Consider the following 26,507-nt stretch of genomic DNA (forward strand, 5'->3'; position numbering starts at 1 on the left):
CACCTCCCTCCCCGGCCCATTTTCCCTTTAAATGGGGGTATTTCAGTGGGCAGTCCTGTAAGGGAAGGCAGAACTTCCTGGGTATGAACATCTTATTTGAGACAATGGAATGCTTCAAACTTTGTGGGACATCTTCGAGCATCTCAAGGCTGAAGGAGACTGGGAAGGGAGGTAAATGAAGACCAGAACTGATGGGGAAGATCACGCTGCCTGAATCGTTTAATACTGGAGAACAGCAAACCCTTAATAAACCCTTAAGCTCATAGCTTAGTAAAAATAATTTTAAAAAAAGAGTGATTTATATTAATTGCTTAATGGGAAAAAAATTATATATCTGTGTTGGTGCAAGAGAATCCCCTCCTAGACAGCGACTTGCCAGGCACAAAGACCAGTCCCGGGGCAAGTCCCATGGGAAGGTAAGTATTTTTCCTATATTAATGTATTTTAGCAACGCAGTAAAGAAAATGTAATTTTGTTAGGCTTGCCGTTGTTATCACTTGTGTGATATTTGGGATGACTTTTCTTGGTCAGTCGCCACACTAAGCTAATTCTTTATGGCAATGCTAATAATGTCCGTTCCTCTATAGACGTTCAGTAGCCCAGAGTCTTCATTTGGGCTTTTAAGACTGAGCCATTCTATAGTTTATGGCATGCAGTATGATAAGGAGTCAGACTTATAGAAACAGCTAATATACATCTGCCTAAAAACATTACACGGAGACTACAGCAGCTTCAAACAAAGATTACACCCCAATATTTTTGAAAGCCCGTTTTATCCGATACAATAAAACAAAATGTTGTGTGTCGCCTGTACGGACACCGAGCGAAGCGTTCACTCTCTCCATCCATTAAAATGGCCGCACACGTTCTCTAAAGGCGACAAGTTCTGGAAAGCAGGTAAGCGGAGCCGTGATTTGTTGCTTTCTGTTTGAATGGCAGTGAGAGGAGCTAATGGAAAGCAAGAAAGGGGCGGGATAGCAAGTAGTTCGCCCCAAGCACAAGTCGTGATTGGCAGCGGACGCAGCCAATGCACAGCGTCGCCCACTGAGGACCACCATCTACGCTTTGGCAACAAGCTGCTGGGCGCCTCTCCTCACACTTTTCCTCCTTAGTTGCGGTCGGCGGTGTGTTTAGGGGACGTCGCCTGATAGAAGCGTCGTTACTCGGTTTAGTTCCGTTCGCCTCATCCTTTTCGAGGTGTTTAGTCACCTGGAGCCGCTGCTTCTTTATCTGCCGGGCCGGCGCGGACAACTTAGAGTTGGGGGATGGACGAGCTGCGGCCTAGCGGCGTCCCAGCGCCCCCGCCTTTCCCAACAATTTTCCCACCTGGGCTACACGCTATATACGGCGAGTGTCGGAGGCTGTACCCGGAGCAGCCTAACCCCTTGCAGGTCACCGCTATCGTGAAATACTGGTAAGGGGCCGGGTGAGGGTGAATGTAACCCCTGTTACTAACCAGTCCCCAAAATCCCTTCTATATCACAGTGTATATCGGTACTGGGTATCACCCAGCCCTGCAGTGCCCCCTCCTTCAGCACTAACTACTTCTCTGTTGCTTTGAGGGGTAATTGCTGCCCTTGTACAGTTATAGTTTTTCCACAAGAACAATAGGGCAGTTTTGCGATCTCTTATCGTAAAGATCCGTCAACCAGTGCAGGTAATCACAGCCTCAGGACTTTTAAAGATTCCTAGTCTAATAAAGCGGACTGAGGGCTCTGTTTTCTGATGCTACAAAGTGTAGTAAAATCCTCAAATAAAAACTAGTTTATTTACCGTTGCTTTGATCGCTCCGCACCATAAAGGGATGTCTAAGTTTTATATTTATTAGTGGAACTGCAGTTTAACTTACCTTGTTTGCCCTATGGATTGCTGAGAAGGGCAGTGAAATGTAGTGCAATGAAAAGATCGGTGATCTTTTATTATGAAGCGCTAACCTATACCGCAGCGTTCTACACGTTAAACTCGGAATGCTTAACAAATAGCAAGCGGATACAACAGGCGTTAAGGACTCTGCCTGTGAGCTTGCAATCCAGCCTTATTGCACTCTGATACGGCGGTCCTGGTGCCGGAGTGGTGGGCTTCTGAGGGCCCTCCAGCTTAAATTTACAGAAACCTCAACACCCCAAAACGTCGACAGAGCATCGGGAAAATTGTATAAAACATTGTTTTAAATGAAATATATGGCTGCTGCAAACCCGATACTAAATTCCTCCCACCCTTGTGTTTGAGAAATAGCTTTTGGATACTTCAGGGTTAATGATAAACTGTATGACACCTTGTAGATAAGTTAAAAAAAAATATATAGATATATTTAATTTTTTTGTATAGTATTTTTTTATTGCCCCGTTTCTGATTTCCCGTGCTAGTAATTCTTGATCCGCGGAACGCGTTGTCGCTCGTGAATGAAATGAGTAAATTCCAGCTTCCGGTTTTTGCTCATGAAGCACGGAGCTTCCGGAGATCTCTCCTTAGGCGGTTGGTTTTGGTTCAAGGGTAGAGAAGAAGGCAAGAGTCCGCTCTGAAGCCTTCCGGAAATATGCTGCCGCGCTTAAGGAGAACGAGGTCATGGGGTGATGTTTGTGTTTTTTTTTTGTTTGTTTTTTTAACGTTAATCGTCAGAAATATGTTTTCATGGGGAATTGATAGATGAGATCCTGAAGGAAGACGTTGGTAGCGCTTGCACTGGGGTTTATTCACTAAAGGGCGAGTTGGGTTTCTAGCTCCTTGAATACGCTATACATTAATAAAGCCCATCCTTGGTAAGAGCATGGCTGCCTCTATATCTTGCACAGTCAGATCAGTGAGGCTTCTTCCAAGTCTTTTCCAACGTTAAATTAATGCGGAGCCGGTTCAGCTGTTCCAGGAGGAACTCGCCAGTATCGGCCCTTCATAATGAGTAATACAGTTAGGGAGCTGAATGCCTGTTTTTCAATTTATAGATCAGACCCCATCGTCTGTTGCACCAAAGACCTGAACAAGCGATCTCCATTCGTGTAGATGGTACCCTTTTTAGTAATTCCAGCCTTTAATACAAGCCTTGCTTTTTTGTGCATTTTTGTGTGGTTTTGGGTATTTTCAGACTCTGTTAGCAGCTGGTAAATCAAGAAGAATATTTCCTCTGGGAATATGTAGGGGTTGCCTGGGTCGTCTGTACCCCGGCTGCGTCTGTTTCCATCTGCATGTCACTGAATAGGTGCAAGTTACAGTTTGTGCATCGATGAGTGCCGTCCACGTCTCTCCTGAAGTCTAGATGACTTTTAATTTACCATTACGTGAAAAATAAATGCGTTAATCAACACTCGCCTCGTTAGTTATTCGCCCTCGTACCTTGTCCTGCGGCACGGAATCTGAGTAAACCTTTAGCTGCATCCATGGAAAGTAGCGCAGAAGGATAGATGTCTGCCTTCTATAATGTCAGTTGTCGGCTGCACTCACGTGCGGACTGATAGCTGGAACAAGCAAGTGTTGTATACATTCCAATTAAATAAGGACTGCGGCTTTCTGGTCTCCTCTGACTCCCACCAAAATCTGTACGTAACAGCAGGAGGCTGGAGATCTCCGTTGGCGCAGATGAATGAAGGCTGAAACTCCATAGCGTGCGGATAATTGCTATTTTTCTTGTAGGTTTATAATCCATCACCTAGTATACAGCAGCAGGGGTACACAGCCCAGAAGGCAGACGTGGCAAAAAACTCAACGCGTTTCACACTATACTTAATGCTTAACCATAGGAGTTGTAGTCTATTCATTAAAGGGAGAGGTGGCAGGGGAGTTGTGTATTATACCTCCCAAAAAAGTGTGCTTGACCCACTTTAACATGCAAGGGGCCGCAGTGTCAAGTAAATTCTTGTGAAAGAATTTTGTACACCATAGTTGTAAGAGATATACACACCGATCAGCTATAACATTAAAACCACTGACGTGGAGTTGGTGAAGTGAAGAACACCGATACGGTTCTCATAGCACCTGTCGGTGTGGATGTCCACTGCCGAAAGCGGCTCCAATGGGCATGTATGCATAAGAACTGGACCACAGAGCAATGGAAGAAGGTGGCGTCGTCTGAATCACGTTTTCTTTTACATCACATGCCAGCAGAATGCACCATGGAAAGAAAGTAAGCACTTATTTATATAGCGCCAACAGTTTACGCAGCTCTTAATACAATACGTAAATTCAAGGGGTATGACAGGACAAGAATTGACAGACTGACAAACCGATACATTCGGTGGAGAGAGCCCGGCTCGCAAGCTTACAATCTAGAATAAACTTATGTAGGTTTTCCTGTTTTTTCTTTTAAAAGCATCAAAGCCTACTTGACGCACTTTGCTAGCTCCCCAACAGACAACATAAATAATCCGAGTAAAACCGCCTGGAAGCTAGAGGTGCACCGAACGAACATCTTTAGTAACATAAATTGTATTATCGAGAAATCGGGTGTCTCCTCGTTATAGTATTTTACTTCAATAACCTTTATAAAGCGATTAAAGCCTTATCGCTACATAGTTCCGGAAACCGAGTTAACCATGAAGGGTCTGACGTACCTCTAACTGGTAAGAGCGGCATCCAGGACCCTCCGGCGGGACTTAAATAAACATGAACCTTTTCTAGTTTCGTCAGACCCTTTGAATATATGTGTTGTAAGAAGCGCTGAGTGTTGACGCTATATAAATAAGATCATTATAATTGTCAGACGTTAAAATACTTGGCAAGGTTGTGTTTGCGTTCCTCTGTGCCAAAGAAGAATTAATAATATTACTTCAGCGGACGGGAAGGTAGGTGCGTTGGGCACAGAGGACATAATCTCCTTAATTATTATTTATTTTATATAGGGCCATCATTGACAGAATTATACGGCTGCGATGCTGATATAAATTATATTTGAAATGTTGCTTTGTTTCCTTTTTTTATTTTTTGCCAGCTAGGGTTACTGTGTACCTGAAGCCTTTTTATTAATTTTTCTGTGTCGCTTCCCCCTTCTTAGGTTGGGTGGACCAGACCCGTTAGATTATGTGAGCATGTACAGGAGTCTCGGCAGTCCCGCACGTGGAGTCCCCGAACATTGGCATTACGTCAGTTTTGGTCTGAGTGACTTGTACGGGGACAACAGAGTACACGAGTAAGTGCTAAAAACACACATGTTCCGTGTCTGCAGGAACACGGCTTCTTGGCTAATCTGGGCTTTAAACACGGTAGTTGTGCTTTAGAAGCGCTTTCCCATGCATCTCCTTTCCCGTTACCCAAGACCCTGGTCACGGTTACTGTAGAGGCGTATACGATATATATAAGGCAGTAAATATTGCGGATCATCTGGGGGGGGGGGATTGTTGATCTTCTTTCACTGTGATGTCGACATGCTTTCTCTTGGAGCGAGATGCGGTGATCACGCAGTCGTGTAAAAGTATTTGCCCATTTCATATTCATGAAAAGGTTTCTGTAGATCCCTGTAAAACGTTATACCGACTCTAACCCTCAGATGAATCCATTTTGGGAGGCAGCAGCGCGTGTTTTTTTTTTTTTTTTTTGTTTTCTTTTAAGTTAATGTAGCTCTGGTAATGTAGTGCATACAGTATATAACCCTGTAATTGTGTATGTATTATCCCCCTGCACCCAGCAGATACTATCTAAATACACCTATGTAAGGTAATAAATATTGGGCGCACTGCCACACTTTATGGCCGTATGTTACTTAGCACCGCTACGTCAAAGTACCCCAAGTTTGGCGAGTCCTATGTAACCTTTCATGACTTACCGATGATCCGAATCAGTGGGACTGCACCTTAACACACCAAGATTAAAGCCCTCTCTGGATACCATTAATGAGGCATCAGTGTGCCAGGAGGGGGGGGCGGCTCGACCCTAACATCGGGTTAAAAGCTGCAAATATACATTAAAGTACAGAAAGGGGAAACATACCCATTCAGATTCCAGGGTGCTTCTAAAAGGACCTATATATATATATATATATCTCCTTATGTGCACTGTTTTGTAGTTCGTGGATATGTTGGTGATTTCCGCAGCACCCCGGAATCTGAATGTGTGCTTCGCGTCCTGTTTTTCTTTATGTATATATTCCAGCGCCTGTTTACAATAAGTAATTACCATCCGGAGGAGATCGCATCAAACGCCGAGCGTCACGCGAGTCTGTTCGTTACATGTCTGCAGAATGTTTTGGAAATAAAGTGCTCTGGATTTTTGGGAGTTCACTCCGTGTTCCCCTCTTACATACTCTGTACGTGTCTTCTGCTTTTTATTGCTCCTGCTTTCTTCTCCTTCCACCATCATAGAGCGCTGCGGGCTTCGTATTTTTTTTGTTTGGATTTTCTTTTTGTTTGGGTTACTCGAGGCGATGGTAGACCGGCGCGTGTAGCTGGGGAGGGGGTTGTTTTAAAGCAGAGGCCCTTCATGGTGGTCCTGGAATAATGATACGTGCTGCTAAATGTATATTTCAATCTGCTGGAAGTCTGGTAACTTTCCCCTGTCAGGGTTGTGCGGAATGAGGGGGAGGAGGGTGCGATCGGACCCTCAGGCGCAGGGTTTAGGAGACATGTCGTATGTTTGTAATCCACATCAGAGGCCAACAGATCCAGTTCTCCCGGTCCTCTGGAGTGTAGTGGGTCGTTTGAATAATGTTCTGATTGTGTATAATCTATCCTCTCGCTCTCGCACTTTTCTCCTTAGAGGTTATTAAGGGTCTCCTTGCGATAAGCCTGTTGGCAGCTTTTCATGTTGTGAAACCGTAGGATCGATGAAAGGTCTGAGCTGAAGGCTTCACCCCGGGAAGGCTTCAGACGTGAGACGATCTCTGTGCTGGAGGTAGACCTCCCCTGAAGAAATGGCTGACATATGGAAAGCTTTTTTTTTTTTTGAGTGTATACGGTTTCAGACCCGGTTACAGCCATCAATAACACGGCAGACATTTAGGCCACCAACAGAGCGAGCCCGACACCGGCACGGCCCTTTCAGGGCTCTTATTGTGTCGTTCTCCTCGTGCCTACATACATTAGGGTATTGTTAGATGGATTGTTAGATACTGGCGTGTTCCGGGTATCGTGAACTTGCATGTGGGTTTTTTTTGTTTTTATTTAATACACTGATCTAAAATCTTATCCTTTTTGTTTATTTTTTCTCTTTGTATTTAATGAAATTTGAACTTAGAGCAGCTGCGAGCCCAGATTTTATTGCGTGATGTGATGATCGCTACAGAGCAGCTGCGGCTAACACATGGCCGGCGATTTAACACGAACCCCGTGTTTTCTGAGCTCTGCGGCCGAGTACACAGCTCTGCCCTGCTGTGGGGTAGAATTGTATTTTTGCGTGCCCTGTTCTGTCTGGCGTTGCCAAGGCTGGTATAGAGGCAGCTGGGATATTTTAGTAGCCAAGACATGATGCACCCGTACCAACCCACAACAAACCTCTGCCCAAAGTTGCCGGCTACCAGCGGAAACCTTTTATTATCCGTGGTTTCCTGATTATCGGTATTTATCCGGCCGTACGCCCTGGAGGGTGGCAGAGACCTCCTGCCGGGTCAGCAGATGCATATCTCCATAATGCCCCCCCCGGACTTCTAACCTTAGTGACCGAATTCCTCTTCTTGCCCCGTCTTTGGTCTCTTGTACATCATGAAGTTCGCGCTCCGTGACAGAGCTTCCAAAATAATACCTTACAAGATGAGAGCTATTTCTCTTGTTTTAGTCACCTGTGATATTTGACAGATTTGATACAATAATTTGTATCGGAGTCTCTCCTTGATGGTGTGTCGGGACCGGTGTGGGATCAAAAACCGGTTGGTGCAAATTAGATGCATTAGAAAAGTTTCTTTTATCGATACTTTTTTATTTTCGAGTCATTGCCGTGTGTTTCTGGAAAATATTTGCGATCAGAAGAATTTCTAAAATCATTTTAAGGTTTTCCTTTCCTCTCCACTGCTTTCCATTGGCCTATTTTTGCTTTAATGTCCCTTTTCATGCGAAACTTGGTAAGCTGTGGATTTATAAAATGCATATAATATATATATATAATTTATATTTGTGTTTTTTATATTCTTTTCAGATACACAGGAGCTGAGGGTCCAAGCGGATTTGGCTTTGAGCTGACATTCAGACTAAAAAGAGAGGCGGAAGAATCGGCTCCACCAACATGGCCGGCGGAGCTTATGCAAGGCCTGGCGAGATACGTCTTCCAGTCCGGTGAGTCTCTTCTCTTCGTACAGCCATTGACTCCAGCCTATAGTTCATTTTTATTATATGTAGATCTGCGTATTAGTTGTTACTATAGTAAGATCGTACGTGTGGCTGTGGTCACTTTAATGGTTCCACAAGTCAAAAAAGGGCGTTGCGGATCCCAAAGTTTGCGTCGCTGATCCCTAAGTTTGCGTCGCTGATCCCTGTCTCAATGCTTGTGATATACAGCACCAAAGAAGACTTTTATTATTAACGCAACGCTGGTTTTATGCTCTGATTATAATAATTATGCATCTATTTCCCTTGCCATTCCAGGTGGCACATGAGAAGAGAAGGCTCCGCCTACCAGGTAGGGCAGGAAATACTATAAAAAAAAGGAGACCTCCCCCTTCCTCCCCAGTGTTGTTTCCTGCCCTACTCAGGTAGCGGTTAGGCTGAAGCTTACCTTTCCTTCCTTTTTTTGTTTTCTCGGAGCCCCGGGGGGGCGTCCTTTTCTGATACCCGGCAGCGGTCCCGTGTGGATCCAGGGTTCGTGCGGCAGCCTCGGAGGCTGCAACTCCGCGTGTATCGCGGCAACGCACACGAGGCTCAGTCCTCGTTCGGCTCTGCCCACAGCCCAGGGGGCTCACTGGGATGTATATCCCCGGGCTCCGGTTCACTCCGTCCCGGGGAATCCTCAGAGTGTGGCACGGCAGGAGGAGATCTCTAACCGGCTGTGCCGGTTTTCTCGGCACACGTTCAGATCTCCAATCGGCTTCACTTCCGGTGCAGCGACCCGGGGTCACGAGAGGTCAATTGGCTGGGAATTTCCGGATGTGAGGTTCCGGCCCTGGGCACCTAAATGCCTCTGTATACAACGCCAGAATGGGTAAGATCTTTCCTTGCTGTTGGTTTCTGTGCTGTAGTTTTGCATCTACCTCTCTGCTATTGTGCCTGCCCGTGCCTGAGGATTGTCTACTGCCATTTCAAGTAGGTGTTGCCCTCTTTGCTTGGAAGAAGTTTTACGTTGCCTATGCCATTGTTTTCTACAGTTACAGCTTGTGTTTCTTCTCCTCAGTCATGTCAGATAAAAATCAGGATATCCCTCCTGAAGCCTCCCCACATAGGAAATATGTGGGAAAGTCAAAACACAAGCCTGTTCATCCTGCAAAAAGACCCTGCATGACCCTTCGGTCAAAACGTGCAACTCCTGCTCTCGGCCTAAAGAAGTTTCCGCAACGGAATTTACCTCCTGGTTGAAGGGGGAACTTCAGTCTACCTTTGACTGTTTTCGAGCCATGGCAAGCCCCTCTCAGGCACCCCTGCAACAACCTTACCAGCAGGGTCCACCAAATTACCTCCCGGATAACCCGGAAGATTATTTGGCTCCTTTTTGAATATGACTACAGAAACAGGGAAACTCTACTCTGAATCTACAGGAGGACATACCATTTGCAAAACCAGATCCTTTTCAGGGTCACTCTAGGAAACCGCAGACCTTTCCAGTCCACGATTCTCTTTCTGCCATTATCACAGAGCAGTGGAAATTTCCTGACCGGAGATTCTTCACATCCTGAGAACCAAGAAGCTTTTTCCTTTCGATAATTAGAATTCTGAGGCCTGGGAAGTCCCCGAACCGAAAGTCGACACCGCAGTAACCAAGGCCACAAAACAAAAAAAAAAAACAAAAAATAGCCATTCCGTTGGTAGACGCGGCCCATTTCAAAGACCCCATGGACCAGAGGGCTGAGGTCTGCCAAAAGGTCTTCTGAAGCAGCAGCGGCGAATTTCGTCCAGCGATTGCTATGGTGTCAACTTCTAGAGCCATTAAAATCTGGCTCCAACAGGCGGTGGAAGACTTTGCAGCTATTCGAGAGACTGAGCAGGTCGCTAGCAACCTGTCCGACACCTGCTTAGCAGTTGATTTCATCTCCGATGCCTCCATTGAATCAGTCCGTACGTCTGCTAAAGCCACTGCGCTTTCAGCGGTTTCTAGGCGAGCACTCTGGCTTAAGTCATGGTCTGCTGATAATGCCTCTAAACACAAGCTGTGCAGCATTCCGTTCCAGGGGAGCCACCTCTTCGGCAGCGATCTCGACACGATCCTAGAATCCACCACGGGGGAAAGCACTGGTTACCTCAGAGGAAAGGACCACCTTGTTTCAGATCGAGTTATTACAGAGCTCCAAGAGAGAGAGAGTCCTACAGGCCCTGAACCTCCAATCAGGACTACCAGTCCTTTCGGGGTAGGCAGGGACAGTAAAGCAGGAAGGTTCTGATGCCAGCAGGCTTCAGGTAGAGGGCAGGTTGACCGGTTTCATTCATGCCTGGGAAGAGATCACCTCAGACCCCTGGGTCCTTCGTATCATAGAACAAGGCTATGCTCTGGAGCTTACTCACCTACCTGCCCGGAAATTCCTGCTGTCCATGCCCCCTGCAGATCCTTGGAAAAGATCGGGTTTCTTCTCCACGCTCAACAACTTAATTCTCGAAAGAGCTCTGGTCCCGGTTCCTCATCAAGAGATAGGAGAGGGAACCTATTCTCAAGTCTTTGTCCAAAGCCATCCGGGAAATTCAGGCTAATAATCAACCTACAGGTGGTGAACACCTGTATCAGATACAACAGGTTCCGGATGGAATCCCTGAAGTCCGCCACAGAGATCATTTCTTCAGGGGACTTCATGGTCACCATAGATCTGCGGGATGCCTATTTACATGTTCCCATCAGAAGAGACCACCAAGATTCCTCCGTCTGGCGGTTCCATTACCTCAAGCGATTCGACATTTTCAGTTTCGGGCTCTTCCGTTTGGAATTGCTTCAGCACCTCGGATCTTCACGAAGCTCATGTCGGTGGTCGTGGCCTTCCTGAGGCAAAAAGGCATAAAGGTGGTCTCATATCTGGACGATTGGCTCCTCGTAGCGGTCTCAGCAACTTTGCTCCAGTCCCATCTGGAGTTTTTTTTCTCAGGACCCTCCACGACCTAGGATGGCTAGTACACAGACTCAAGTCACAGTTACTTCCAAACAGACGTCGTACCTTTCTGGGAATGATCCTCGATTCACACGTACAGAGGACGTTTCTCCCTCGGGACAAGATCCCAAGATTGAGGGAATTCACACAAGCGGTTCTAACGAACAAGTCAGTGTCCATTAGAGCCATCATGTCTTGGCTCGGCCTAATGACCTCCTCCATCTCAGCGGTTCCCTGGGCACTTGCTCATGCAAGACCTCCTCAACAGTTCCTGCTGGATCACTGGGATCGCTCCAGGATGTCCTTTCGCAAGAACGTCCAACTTTCCCCCTTCGTTCGGGAGTCACTCCGATGGTGGCTGACAGCCAGAATCTCTCACAGGGGCTCTCTTGGCAGACGAGAGTCTGGGTGGTAATTTCCACCGACGCCAGTTTGAGAGGCTGGGGTGCTGTTATGGGAAGCAATATTACCCAGGGAACTTGGTCTCCTCGGGAATCAGACCTGCACATCAAATTTCTGTTAGCGGTCTGGAGGGCTCTAAGGTTCTGGTCTACAATCCTGCGACACAGGTCCATCAGGATCCTTTCAGACAACGTCACCGTTGTAGCCTATTTGTCCAAACAAGATGGCACCAGAAGCAGGCGCCTGCAGACCCTGACCGCTCAGATCTGCCGATGGGCGGAGTTCAGTCTCTGCATTCTCTCCGCGGTTCATCTCAAGGGTTCACTGAATCAGGAGGCGGATTACCTCAGCAGGAACTCGGTACTTCCGGGAGAATGGTCCTTACACAAAAGGGTCTTCGCTTTCATCACGGAGAAATGGGGTACTCCTCAGATAGACCTGATGGCCACGCACCTAACCGAACAGGTACAGGAGTTTTTTTCTCTCTCTCCAGTCGGCCGTCCCCGAGCCCTGGAAGCACTCTCGCAGACCTGGGATTTCAATCTCGCGTATGTTTTTCCTCGGCTTCCCCTTATTTCCAGAGTGCTCCGGAAGATTCGAGAAAACCCTCAGTGTCATCCTGGTTGTTCCTTTCTGGCCTCGAAGAATCTGGTTTTCGGACCTTATCAACCTGGCCGTAGACGAGCACATGCTTCTTCCTCAGGTGAGGGATATTCTCGTTCAAGGCCCTGTTCTCCACCCAGATCCCTCCCGGCTCAACCTCTCAGCATGGCTTCTGAAGGGAGATCCTGACCTCAAGGGGATTAACTTCATCGGTAGTGGAAACGATTCTCTCCAGCCGCAAGAAAACTATGGCTGCTAAATACCAGAAGGTTTGGGAAACGTTCATCACCTGGTGCTATGGGCACGAAGTTTCCTCTCCATCCATCCATGAGGTGCTACGCTTTTTACAAGACGGCTTTGATAACGGGTTACAACCTGCTACTATCAAGGTCCAGATCTCAGATCTCAGCTCTCAGCAACTGCTTGGACTCCAATCTGGCTTCCCATCCCTGGATCTCCAGATTTTCTAAGGGGATGTGCAGACTTCGCCCTAGGCTCCGTCCGTCGGTTCCACCTTGGGACCTTAACCTCGTGTTGCACCAACTCACCACATCTCCTTTTGAGCCTCTAGAGGATACCTCTCTAAAGCTGCTCACCTACAAGGTTGTCCTTCTAGTAGCACTCGCTTCTGCTAGGAGGGTGAGTGAGCTCCAGGCTCTCTCCAGAGTGGAACCTTTTCTCAAGATTCTGCCGGACTGCGTTATCCTCCGTTTACCACCGGAGTTTCTCCCTAAAGTTGTCTCACCTTTCCTTTCTGATCAGGAGATCGTCTTACCTACGTTATGTCCGGATCCCAAGAATCCCATGGAGTTGGAACTCCACTCGCTAGACCTGCGGAGATGTATCCTGTCTTATCTCTCGCGTACATCCGCCTGGAAGAAATCCAACGCACTATTCCTGTCCTTTGCGGGGACCCGCAGGGGCAGAGTAGTGTCCAGGGCTTCCATAAGCCGCTGGCTTAAGGACGCAATCACCTTATGTTACATCTCCGCGGGAAGAGTGCCTCCCTCCGGCCTGAAGGCACACTCGACCAGATCCGTCTCGACATCCTGGGCTGAACTCTCCGGGGTGAATCCGTCTCTCATTTGCAAGGCAGCGACCTGGAGGTCGATTCATACGTTCGTAAGGCACTACAGGCTGAACCTTCATCTCTCTGACGAGTCTCAATTTGGTCGTCGTGTCCTGCAGACTGGAATCCTTCCCTCCCTATCTTGCTAAATCTTCTCATGTGCCACCTGGAATGGCAAGGGAAAGAGAGAATTCTTACCTGGGAATTCCTTTTCCTTGTCCATTTCCAGGTGGCACACTTTTACTCCCACCCATTAAATTTACTTTTGCTTGTCTATTATTTGCCTGAGTCTTTCTTTTTAACCACACTGGGGAGGAAGGGGGAGGTCTCCTTTTTTTTATAGTATTTCCTGCCCTACCTGGTAGGCGGAGCCTTCTCTTCTCATGTGCCACCTGGAAATGGACAAGGAAAAGGAATTCCCAGGTAAGAATTCTCTCTTTCCTTGGTGTGTAACCCAGTTGTATGATGTGTATTCATTGGCACCAACGGTTTTAGATTTTATACTAACCATTCACGAGAACTGATTGCATTCTACAACAGATTAATTGGACGCCCTTGTTAAAACGTTTCTGCTATTAATCGATATTAAATGCCGTGCTAATTACTTAATGTTTCCGTGTACACAGAAAACACATTTTGCAGCGGAGATCATGTTTCGTGGCACAGTCCTCTGGACAACAGCGAGTCTCGTATCCAACACATGCTGCTCACAGAAGATCCGCAGATGCAGCCCGTGCAGACCCCGTTTGGAATGGTCTCGTTTTTACAGGTAAGGCATAAGTGTCCATCTCCCCACATGCCCCCCACAACAATGAAGTAGAAAAAGGACACACTTTCATTATGTTTCTTGGGAATTTCTGCCTTCTACTGTATAGCTTACAGTGTGACCTGTGGCTTATATGCTGTAACAGGTAATGGAAAAAGTTTGAATGAAGTGGTCACTTAAGTTTATATTTCATCACTGGGTTGCTAAGAAAAAGTTTTAAAGGGACGCTCCAGTGCCCCACGCTGCCTTATTAAAGAATGCATATTAAAAGACTTAGTAAGTAATTCAACATGCATTCTTCAATTTGTAAAACGGAATAAAATCATTCTTCTTTTTTTGCTTGAAATCTTGTATACAAGCTCATGATGGGGGGGTGGCTTGTCAGACCCCTCGAAACCCTTGCTTGGGGGTGACTTGTGGTGACCGTCGCCCTTGTGTATTCAGCTGAAAACCTCTCCCGTAAGCTGGGTGCGGGGAAAGCAGCAAACCCGTATGGAGTATTCTGCTGAATTCCTGCATGTTTGCTGTGAGAAGCACTCAGTTATCGTAATCATTTAACTGCATATGATGGCTGGAGTGTCCCTTTAAGACCCGTCCATTATATGATTATATTCTATACCATGTTATGGGTCGGTGATACAGACTACGTTCTCTGTGCCCCGCTTAGTCAAAGCTACAGATTGCTTCTCCATTATGCAGATATTTAGACGGCAACATCCAGCGGCTCCTACAAGGCTGTTGCGTCATTATAGGAGATTACTTGCCAAAATTGCACTTGCTGGGTGAGTTTGGCTCCTTCCACCACCTTATCGGAGTCGGCCGTGGGATGCTGTAGCCAAGGCAATGTTTGTTGTTTAGAACAACATTTAAGGCTTTGGGAGCCGGCATGGAACGATCCAACTTGTCATTTGCGTAGCTCAAGTAGCTGGATTTTGCAACAATGGTGTAATTTGAGGAGCATGGAGAACAGAAATCCTATGACGATATCCTTCTAAAACATTATCAGGCATGAATGCTTATCCAACGGATTAAGATCGGGTAGTTTTATTTTATTAAAGGGAAACCATAAATAAAGAACCGTGTATCGGGTAAAGCGATGCAAAATGAACTTGCTGTCTTCGTTTTGTTTTGAGGCCGATCCCTGTGAGCTTCTGCATTGGCTTTTATTGCTGCAGCATGGGAGATAATGCTTCAAGTAGCCATTTTATCAAAGTAGATTACAACTGTTTTATTCTTAAAAAATAAAGTATTACTTTGCAAACGTTTAGATGCCTAAAATCCCCAAAGGAATTGATTTTTTACATTATTTAATTTTTTCTTCTAGATAGTTGGCATATGCACGGAGGAGTTACATGCCGCGCAGCAGTGGAATGGCCAGGGAATTCTTGAGCTTCTGCGAAATGTGCCTGTGTAAGTAATGGGACGCTTAAGTCCAGCGCTGTTTTGCCGAGCCGCTTCTCTGCTGACTCGTTACTAGAATAAGGAACCTTTTTTTTTTTTTCTTTTGAAAAGAGGCAGTTTTTTTTTTCCTTTTTCTTTAATATTAATAAACCGTTAACCGTAGGAATATCTATGTCTTTATTGGCAGTGCGGGCGGACCCTGGTTAATAACAGATATGCGAAGAGGAGAAACCATCTTTGAAATCGATCCGCATTTACAAGTATGTGTTACTGGAACTATTGCAGAACAGAGAAACGGAAATGTCATTTATACTCCTGAATCTATTGATCCCCGTAAAATACGTGTGTTTTGATACCGCATGGGAAGTTTCACGATTTTAGAATATTTACTAAACATATCTGCAAATATAACTATAAGCCAGCGGGGGCATTCGTTTTAAATGCGTGTTTCGGTACGGTTTGGTGGTACTGTGAGCGTGAAAGGATTGCCTCGTGCGGTGTAAAGCAGTTATTGTGGTCTCTCCTGTTTGCCTTTTTGGAAGAGCGGTCTATACGCTGTCATACTGAGTAATGTGGGTTTTTTTCTCCTTTTAATTCATTAAGCAGGAGCGAGTGGATAAAGGCATTGAGAATGAAGGCTCAAACTTAAGTGGCGTAAGCGCAAAATGTGCATGGGATGATCTGAGCCGCCCTCCCGAGGATGAAGATGACAGCAGAAGCATTTGTATCGGGACACAGCCACGGCGACTCTCCGGCAAGGGTACGCAGTCTTCGGAGAGATCGTGGCAATTTGTGCCATAATGTATCATATAAACCAGAAAATTCCGGCCTTACGGAAAATTGGCGAGGGTTCTGGCTGCTGCCTGTGATATTTAATTGTAATTTTAAACTTGACAATTGCCAAGATATCTTATTTGAAGCCTTTTCTTTTGTAGTCTAAAATCATATTTCTTTCTGTAAGTTTTTGCTGCACCGCTTAATATTTAATTAACTCGTTTATTGCAGATACAGAGCAAATCCGAGAAGCATTAAGGAGAGGCCTGGAAATAAACAGCAAACCTGTTCTACCTCCGATAAATTCACAGAGACAAAATGGCATGAATCACGACCGAGCGCCGTGAGTATTGTGCAAGCTCCTTGGATAAGCTGTTATACTGATGGCTTCGGGGCTGGATAATAACGATCCCGAGTCTGGTGGTTGTGTATACTTTATATACATTGATCGCTGTTCAGGGTACTTTAACTCCTCACACATCTATGCAGCTCTTGAATTGTCGGCAGATAAGGTATTAAACTCAGTGCTTCCTACGTTTTCCGTGTCTGCGGGTGTTTAACTGTTTATAGGTTTCGGTACAGATCAACCAAGTTATCCAAATATTTAGACCATTGGCCGTATCTTGATGAGTACCACAGGAGCAGCCATGAAACATCTGTGTGTCTGGCACATCTGTGTGTTTGCACCTTGACCTTTGAGAATATATACACTATATGGACAAAAGTATTGGGACATCTGACCATTACACCCATAGTGACTTTCATGATATCACATCCTAAATACATGGACATTAATATTAAGCTGGTCCCCTGTGTCCACTCTACTGGGAAGGCTTTTAACAGGATCTTGGAGTGTTTTTTGGGAGTTGTTGCCCCTTCATCCAGTAGAGGTAGATTTGTGAGGTCAGGCACTGACGTTTGTCGAGAAGATCTCTGTTGCAGTCCCAAAGGTGTTGGATGGAGTTGAAGTCAGGGCTCTGTGCAGCCAAAGTCCCTCTTGGTGTAATGGTCAGATGTCCAAATACTTTTGGCCATCTAGTGTATGGGTATGAGTGAATTATTGGTCGTTGCTGTGGTATTCTACAAGAATTGCCAGTAATTCATAAGGTTATTGTATTAAGTGGATATTAACACACATTTTATAAGTGGGAAAGCTGATCTCTGAACATTAAAAAGGAGTAAGCCCCTGTGTATGCTAAAGGAGCACCGTACGCCATATGGGTGGAGGAATGACCGATATTTAGTTTCTTCCTCTCGACTGTAAGCTTGCGAGCCGGGTCCTCTTTGCCTAATGTATTCGTCTGTCAGTTCTAGTTTTGCCAGACCCTCTGAATGGTACTATAAGAGGCTGTGTAAGGTACTGGCTCTATATAAATAGATAATGCCATTTTGTCATTGTGGTTACTGTTTTCAGTAGGTGTGTGTGGTGGGATACTCTGTAGGTTATGGCAGATTTAAAATAGTAGAACGAGATGGCCCCACTGGGCTCATAAAAGGTTGTTGCTGAACTGATAATATACATGTTAGGGTAAGCTTGACTCTTGTGCACAAAGTAGTAACAGAACCAGTGCGCTCCATAGTTTTCCCAAGCTTCTCAAGCGAAGGGGAAGGAGTTAATAGCTTCCAGACCCTCAGCGTCTGAGGCTGCTAGTGGCCTTAGTGTTTCACCTTTCCAGGAGATGTTCTATGTGAAGCTATTAATGCTTCTAGAGGTTTGGAAGATGGTTCTATTGGGATTTGGAACCCAACAACCACACTGATCTAGAGTAGTAAGGACACTTTTTTGTTGGGATTTATTTTCTTAACAGTCCCCGTTACACGCTTAGTCCACTACTGCCATCTAGTGGACGCTGCAGTGAAGTCCCTCTTTAGTCTGTGCTGAACATCTTGTTAAGAAATCTGAACATTTGTCTTTTTCTGGAGGAAAACTGAAATCTTAACAGCTTTATATTTATTAAATTTGATAAAACCAAAGGGTAAAGTGCGGAGCAAGCTGGCTCTGCTACCCTGTTGGTTAAAAGCTTTGAGATTTGGGTGCGCTTCATTGAAATAACATTGGTCGCTTTTGTTCTTGTTTAGCGGTGAATCCATTTAATTCATCCATTTGTATTTATATTCCATATAGTGCTCTTCAGCTGCTGTATTTATATATTGTGCTCATCACAGTACAGGCTAGGCAAAATAACATAGAAAAAAGCAAATAATATTTGTGATGTATAAAGCATAATGTGTGGGGTGTGTTTGTTTCACCTAAATCTAGCCCACCATTAACTTTAATAACTGCCACCCCCCCCATTAACATATAACTAAAACCTACAGAGGGAAATCAGTATGATACAAGAAACTAATATTTACACAAAACAAAAACAAGTTTATGCACTCCTAGAAATGTAAATACTATAAATGTATCTCTCTCTCTCCATGTATTAGTGCCCGGTGGTGTTTTCCATAGAATATGTTCTAAATTGATTCCTGGTTCACTGTTTATAGCGCTATATCTGCAGATCTGTTTTTCCCGTTTCTCTAAGCGATTTCGTGTGCATTTCTAGGAGCCGTAAAGATAGTTTGGAAAGTGAAAGCTCTGCGGCCATCATCCCCCACGAGCTCGTACGCACGAGGCAGCTGGAGAGCGTGCACCTCAAGTTTAACCTGGAGTCCGGAACGCTCATTCCTCTCTGCTTAAGGTGAGTCTGCTGTCGTTTGGGGACTGCTTGCCCTCTGGTGTCCTGTTAACCCCTTCGGAAACACACCTGTGGTAAAGCTTACCTTTTTATATATCTTATGGATGATCTTGGACGCGTCCTGGGAGGTGTCGGCATATTTGTGTATATATATATATATATATATATATATATATATATATATATATATATATATATATATATATATATATATATATATATATATATATATATATATTCGCTGTAATTTTATGTTGAATCAGCTTGTGACCATTTTTTATTTTATTTATAAAGATGGTAACCTTTTCTCTTCCTTGTTCCAGGGGAAGACTCTTGCATGGACGGCACTTTACATATAAAAGTATTACTGGAGACACGGCAATCACATTTGTGTCCACAGGGGTAGAAGGAGCCTTCGCTACAGAGGAGAATCCATATGCTGCACACGGGCCTTGGCTTCAAGTGAGAAATTCATTTAAAAGTGGCCTTTTTATATTGCTTGGCTTCTGCCATATTTTTTTTCCCTTTTCTCTCTTGGATTAACCCTGACATTGCTGTAGTTGTGTCTCCGGAATATCAGTTCCGCTCCCGGTGACGGCCGTGCTGCTTGGTTGGATCCTTTTCACACACATGTTATACAGCTTTTTAAAGTGGCTGTGATTTTTAATGTTCTTCTGAAATTTTCCACTTCATTACACCCCCTCCTTGTGTAGATGGGTCATGGTGGTTGTGCACCAGTGGTCTCCTTGGTATAATATGGAGCCTACTGCTCCATATTATACCAAGGAGACCACCGGATAGGATTTCTAACAGGTCCATAAATCTGTCTCTATATGGACGCTCTTTTAAATTGGAATATATGTCTCTTCCCCAGAATAACTCTTCTATGCACAACCTCTATACTGAGAGTAGTGGTTTTTCTTTTTTAAATTCATGAAAATATATAAATAAAAATTCAAAAATGTGAATATTTTTGTCATTTGAGAACTTCTGAAATATAAAACAGAATACTTACAAATAGAGATACCGTAAAAGTAACTTGGACGTGCGCGTTTCAATGAAGATTTATTTTTAGTTTTCACTCCGTTTGGCAGCCTTTTCTCTTCTAGTTTAATGTTTTGGGGTATAACTTGTAAGGTTTGGGATGTAAATACTATTCAGTGATTTTTCCTGATGCCTTTTATAGCCGTGCTTAATGACATTCATTCAGATCTTGCTTCGCAGAAGCCTGCTTATAACCGCGATTGTAGCTAAAATGTTCCATTTGGAGCGGCTGGTTTGGTGCCTTGGATGGCATCTCTCTTATGGCCCTTACCCTTACCAGATAAGTAAATAGCGCAAGTGGCAATAGATCTGCAAAAGGGTTTCATATAGCGGCTTCTATATTCTATTTCTAGTTTCCACTCGACAACAAAACCCTTCTTCTTTTCTCAGATCAAATACCTGCCAATTAAGCAGAGAAATGAGCATAAAACGCTGAAAACTATCTTTTTTTTATCTTTTACAGATTTTGTTGACCGAGGAGCTGGTGGAAAAAATGCTGGAAGACTTGGAAGATCTCAGATCTCCGGAGGAAGTAAGCCTTCGTTTGCTCGAGTTAGGAGGATTGAAGGGACACATTGTCAGAGAAGACGTGGCTGAGCACCCGGCCTTGGGTTTAGCTGCCTTAGGGCATGCACAAAACAGAGAGAATGTTTGCTGCCGCTGGCAATCTTCCCCGATGAACGTCGTTATCGTGCATTCACCAGAATTCTCTTTATTGCCTCGGTTGATGTTAAACACTTTGTTCTCTGGCTGGAATGCTGCGTACGTCCGTGCGTCACAAATGCATGCGAAGTACCGTTAGCCAGCACAATGTCGTTTTTCTCATTAAGCATTTTAATATGTTCCTCATTTATTTTTTATTTTATTTATTTAAATTACAAACAATAACATTACAAACATTACAAACAACAATGATATTACAGACATACCTTACATACGAGAAAAAAAAGAAGAGTAAAATATTACAATGTTTAATGAGAAAAACAACATTGTGTTACAAATGCATGCGAAGTATCATTAGCCAACACAAAGTGTTTAACGTTAACCGAGGCAATAAAGAGAATTCTGGTGAATGGAATATATTGGAATGGAAATATCTCATTTCTTTTTTTTTAAAGCAAGGCTTGCACGGCGTAGCATGATATCAAAACAAATGGTATTTGCCAATGTGGCTCTGATGGCATAAAGCTGACCTTACCTCGGATAGAACGGTTTTATAGTGGATCAGCAACGAGCCAGCGTTAATACCATGTTTGCAATAATTGTTTTTTTTTTTTTCCTCTGTTTTAGCTGAAACTTCCGAAGGAATACAGCTGGCCGGGAAAGAAGCTGAAAATCTCCATTCTACCGGACACAGTGTTCGATAACCCGTTGCATTAACGCCAGGGAAACGTGGACGCGTCTTCCTGAGATATGGGAGAGACAAGATGCACTTTCCCTTATTCAGCACGGATATTGCTGTATAAAAAAAAGAAAAAAGCCAAAGGATAGCAGCGTAACTGCGCGAGCGCAGCACCGAGAGACTGCCGTACACAGAAACGTCTGCCGTTTATACTTATTGAGCGACCGGTGCCTGAGTGCACTCCAACCCCAATACTAAAGGGACGGGACACGGAACATTGTTCCTCCTGCTGGCACGACCCGAGGCGGCACGTTTTATTTCTGCCGATAAGTTTCATCGCGTCATACTACACGGGGGGCTTTGTGATCGCTCGCAGATTTCCTCGAGACTCCGAAACAACGTACTACAGAAATGTTTGTTTCCACGCTATCCCTCCCCACGGTCTCCTGTATCTCGTATGCTGTTCGTATTAGGTCAGCGGCTGGCGTATTTTAGCAGTATTCCTCCACAAAGTGTTTTAACCTATTTTAGGATTATTTATTTCCTTTAAAAAAAAATACACTGTTCCCAATGTTTTAATCGCCCCTCTGGCTGCGGATTACCTTTACAGCTGCAACGAAAACTAACTTTAGTTGAAAAATGAAATCAGTGGATTTTTAGGGCAAATTTATCCCCCCCCCCACTTATTAGCCGTCCTCTTCACTTCCAAGACATTGGATTAAAAATAATCCATTACTGTTAGGATATGTAAAACGTTCACCGCTTGCTTATCACCTTTGCATTCCTATGGCTTGGTTTTAGTAATATTTTATTTGAGAATGCACTGTAACGTTAAGGAATAACAAAAGGACGACTATTTGGGACAAAACAGTCATTTTTCCTTTGAATTTGTTTCTTCTCTCTACCTCCACCTGTCTCCTACTCGTAATCTATTGAGCATTATGACCTTATTAGTGTTAATATAGGGAAATCTGGTGCCTTAAATCACCTACAATCGTCTAGTCCTTTTGATTTCACCTCGTGAGGTGTTGTATGGATCCCTGTGTGCTTTTACATCCATATTATTAACGTGTTAAAGCATGTCCGTCATGGTACAGCTGCAGCGCGTTTTCCATATCTGACAGCGGTTCTGGTTAATTAATTCTTATAACCTGGGTCGCAAAGAGTATTTTAAGTGCTTAAACGTGGAATGATTTTCAATTCCTGGATTTTTAATCAATATCGAGAGCGTGTCGTGACCCCTGGTGACCAAGACGTTTCTTGGGGGCTGGCGGGAATGTGTGTCGGACCACTTCAATGAAATTTGTAAATAGTATATATCGGGCTTTTGAGGGCATTTCCCCCGATATAGCAAGTATGAGGTGACACATCGTTTGTTTGTTTTTTTCTTTGAAATAAAGATATTCATTTATTTTACGCGTTGTACGAACTAAGTTGATCAGGTCCACATATCATCCCACCAAACATTTTGTTGCTGATTTCTGAAGCTGTGTAAATGCTGCCGGATGAATTGTATGTGTCTGAATCATGCTGCCGAGCTGTATGATCTATCGGCGATCCATGTGCTTAGAGTGCCCTGTGATATGTGGCCATCTTTGCTTGCCCGCAGCCATGATGCCCCACGTCATCGGTTGCTGTTGTGTGTCTGAAATCATATTCCATGGTAGGAAGCAAACCTTTTGCTTTTCATCGTATCAACGACTCGATCCTCGGCTGTCCGGACATTGCTGGCGTTTTAATCTCGTGTCTGTTTTATAGTAAAAGTGCAAACGCAAAGGGGAACCCCGCCAAGTCTTTTACTAGTATCAGATTAAGAATAAATTTAAAAAATATTCTGCGCGCTCCTTTTTTTTCTGCTGTTTTGAGGCAGCTGCTTATTAACCATTTGGATGTTTTCTGTTATCTTAACCCAATCTATAGGGAAAACGTTCCTTATGCTGTTGCAAATATTTGTATGTCTCACTTAATCACGCAGTTGACTGTGCAAAGTCTATGATGATGGAAAATACGGCTGTGGAGGAACTGACTTCAATAGCATTGCCATAAAGCATCAGCTCAGTGTGGTGTTTGCAGAAAAAAGTTTTGAAACTACGTGTTAACAAATATAGAGTAGGTAAGTAGAAAAACCGGAAAGGTAAATACTTCCCCTTTGAAATGATCGGATTTTACAGCAGCAACCCTATAAACGTCCTCCACGCAATGTTTGAAATATGGAACAAACAAGACTTCTGTCTAGGGGCGCTTGTAATTCACGATCTTTGTTGCTCGGAAAAACGGATACGAAAAAAGAAAATATAGTGTAATAAAGTAAACACACTTAGGAATTCCAGGACTATACTCCAATAGTTACACTCACAATGTGTATGACCTTTTGAGCCTCCAGAATCAACTTCTTGGTGTGTGTCTCAATCCGTTCGTGTTGTGCACATACACAGTGTGGTGTTTGAACAGGGAAAGTCACCCAAAATATCACATGACTGAGAACAATGGCGGCCTCTAGTTTCACAGATAAAGGTGGGAGTTTACTGAAACAAAATGAGATATAAAAAAAACAGATTTTTATCGCCTATGCCTACATTAACACATACAGCGCCGGACCTTCCCCAGTGCGCTTCAAACTGGGTTGAGCCGGTCACCCCCTAAGGTATGCTTTAACATGGGGGGGCTTTCATGGAAGGCGTCTGAGCGTTATAACCATCTCACACCATATTGCAGGAAAAGCTCGTTGGCATTGGCTCTTCATAATGCGTTGTGAAGCCAGATGGTTGGAATATTGAACACATTTGGAAAGCCGCAGTTTACTGAATACATCCCTTTTCTTGGAAGGGAATACAAAATATTGCCCTGGAGAGGATTTAAAAAGTGAGTTTCTCTTGTGCTTACAAGCATGTCTGCTGCCTGTGTCCCCTTATGTATATGTTTGTTTGGTTTTGGTGTGTATGTGTGTATTTAATATATATATATATATATATATATATATATATATATAATTTCATAAGAAAACATAAGCCGCTGTGTGAAAGAGCACTTAGTGAAAATGTTGGAAGTGGGTATGAATTAGTTTACGTTGCAGGTTGATAGGACTGTAACATACGCAGCCATCATCTAGCGCTAGTATTATTACTATTATCTTTTATTTATATAGGGCCAGCAATGCACACCGCGCTTAATACAATACATTTATTCAAGGGGTCTGACAAGACGAGAACTGAAAGACTTAGACAAACTGATACGTTAGGCGGAGAGGCTCGGCTCGCAAGCTTACAATCTTTGAGTAGACAAACTATCAAGTGAATGTGTAGTTGTACAATTCCTCTTTGCATATGCTAGCTAATTCTCTTGCGCATGCATAGATTCCTTGAGCTCTAAGTCTGGGCCGAGTGGGCTTCATAGAGTACCGGCATAGGATGCAATGCAGTTTGTGGTGATGCCTATTGGCACCACCGCCAGATTCAAACGTACCAAAGCATCCTCCTTTCTACACATTTAAATTCTCTATGGCGTTAAATGGTTATATTACATATTTGTAAAAAAAAAAAAAAATTGCTGATGAACCTAAAAGGATCTCGGTTTATTATTGGGCCCCAAGCAAAACTGTACACTACCATTCAAATGTTTGGGGTCACTCGGCTGTTTTCATGGAAAACAAGGAAAGTTCTGGCTGTAATATAACTGCAAAAAGGTTTCCTATTACTCAATTAGCCTTTAAAACCTGTGTTCACGAGCACAACGTGCCAAAGGAACACAGGAGTGATGGGAGTGTTAATTTGGGCCTATTTTAAAAAATTGAATGAAACACCTTATCTTTTCCTACTTAATGGCATAAAACTCATTATTACAATCAAATTTACCACATTATAGTTGCCTTTTGTAAATGTCCCCAGAACCAACATACATACATGCATACATGTATACTTACAAATGTATGCACATTGGAGCAACAATGAGGCTATGCAGACCGTCGGCAGATAAGTAATATGACTGACAGACTGACTGACAGACTGACATTCTACCTTATACCAATGCTGTCGTTAACTCGTGTTTTAATAAAGTTTATTGATTGAAAAAAAGTGATGGGAGTTGAATCTGTTGGTGTCCATGGTGCCCGCTGCTCATACACGGCTCATGATGTCACAATTGAGGAGCGCGATGCTGAGCTCACGAAGTTGTTTACCGGCACATTTGAGCTACAGCTTGCAGGTTGTACAGAGTGACAGGATCCTTGATCACAAAACTTGGAAACTGAGATTATGTGGACTGGGACATCCATGTCCATCAACAGCCATAAGACCAGGCTGCGCGAGGAGGAGTTTTGGGGAGGAGATGATTCTTTTGCGGCTGCCCAGAGCAATAATATCAGCTCTGGAACATCTGGCATGCCCTTAAACCAGCGTGCTAATACCATCCGCCCGCAGGTGGATGAAGAAGAAGACATCAGCGCCCAATTGGCCGATCCCGATCCCGAATCTAACTGGGCACTGGAGAAGATCGCTACCAACAAACTGCTCCAATGGCTGGGCAACTTCATCCACCGGAGATGCTCTCGGCTCATATTTTTAACACCCGAGGAGCCGATCGCCTGGATACGGAGAGTGGAGAGAATGCTCATCGCACATAAATGGGAGACAGACAGATTCTTAATACCATCGAATATCATATTTCTATACATGATCTGCCGAGACGTAATCTCCTCCAGAGTCACCACCAAGCTGGAGCTACATGAGATCCTCATGATTTGTCTGTATGTCGCCTATTCGTACACCGGTCCGGAGATCTCGTATCCCGTGATATACTTCCGTAGAAGCCTGCGGAGCAAAGACTTCTGGAAGAAATGCCTTTCCGTGACTGGTGCAATGAGCGCCAAAATGCTCCATATTAACAACGATCCTATATATTACGCCAAGACTTTTGCGAGCCTGAAGGCCAAAGGTGGCCGTTGATGCCGGGAAATCAGAGCCCAACCAGTGAAGAACATCTTGTGGCATCTTGTGAAATCAGCGCTCTACCAATTAAGAACATCTCGCTGCATTTCTTATTGATTTATAATATTGTGATAATAGAATTTCCTTTACCCATTACCCATACCGATTGGTACTTCATTAAAAAAAAAAAATACATTTGGAGAAGATCGCTAGCAACAAACTGCTCCAATGGCTGGGCCACTTCATCCACCGGAGATGCTTTCGGCTCATATTTTTAACACCCGAGGAGCCGGTCGCCTGGATACGGAGCGTGGAGAGGGAGCTCATTGTGGATAAATGGCAGAATACCATCGAATATAATTTTTCTACGCA

General features: G+C 44.2%; 1 protein-coding gene across 2 annotated transcripts; it reads left to right on the top strand.

The window, feature by feature from the left end:
• Window positions 1–1,064: 1,064 nt before the first annotated feature.
• On the top strand, window positions 1,065–22,081 carry SUFU (SUFU negative regulator of hedgehog signaling). Of its 2 annotated transcripts, none has more exons than XM_053450403.1 (12): window positions 1,065–1,414; window positions 4,982–5,116; window positions 8,050–8,186; window positions 13,832–13,974; window positions 15,296–15,381; window positions 15,560–15,632; window positions 15,976–16,132; window positions 16,378–16,489; window positions 18,696–18,830; window positions 19,151–19,289; window positions 20,335–20,403; window positions 21,162–22,081. In XM_053450403.1, exons 1-12 carry the CDS (start codon window positions 1,266–1,268, stop codon window positions 21,249–21,251), a joined length of 1,425 nt encoding a protein of 474 aa, XP_053306378.1. In that variant the 5' UTR covers window positions 1,065–1,265; the 3' UTR covers window positions 21,252–22,081. The 2 variants fall into 2 exon arrangements, with proteins under 2 accessions (XP_053306378.1, XP_053306379.1); XM_053450404.1 differs by having other exon boundaries at window positions 15,979–16,132.
• Window positions 22,082–26,507: the final 4,426 nt, after the last annotated feature.

This window comes from Spea bombifrons, chromosome 11 (genome assembly GCF_027358695.1).
Source record: "Spea bombifrons isolate aSpeBom1 chromosome 11, aSpeBom1.2.pri, whole genome shotgun sequence".
NCBI lineage: Eukaryota > Metazoa > Chordata > Amphibia > Anura > Pelobatidae > Spea > Spea bombifrons.

Excerpts from the sequence above, each read along its gene's own strand:
- SUFU (XM_053450403.1), top strand. The coding sequence starts at position 1,266 with ATGGACGAGCTGCGGCCTAGCGGCGTCCCAGCGCCCCCGCCTTTCCCA. Across the intron at positions 5,117-8,049 it reads GGGGACAACAGAGTACACGA|ATACACAGGAGCTGAGGGTC; the intron begins GTAAGTGCTAAA and ends TATTCTTTTCAG. Across the intron at positions 20,404-21,161 it reads ATCTCAGATCTCCGGAGGAA|CTGAAACTTCCGAAGGAATA; the intron begins GTAAGCCTTCGT and ends CCTCTGTTTTAG.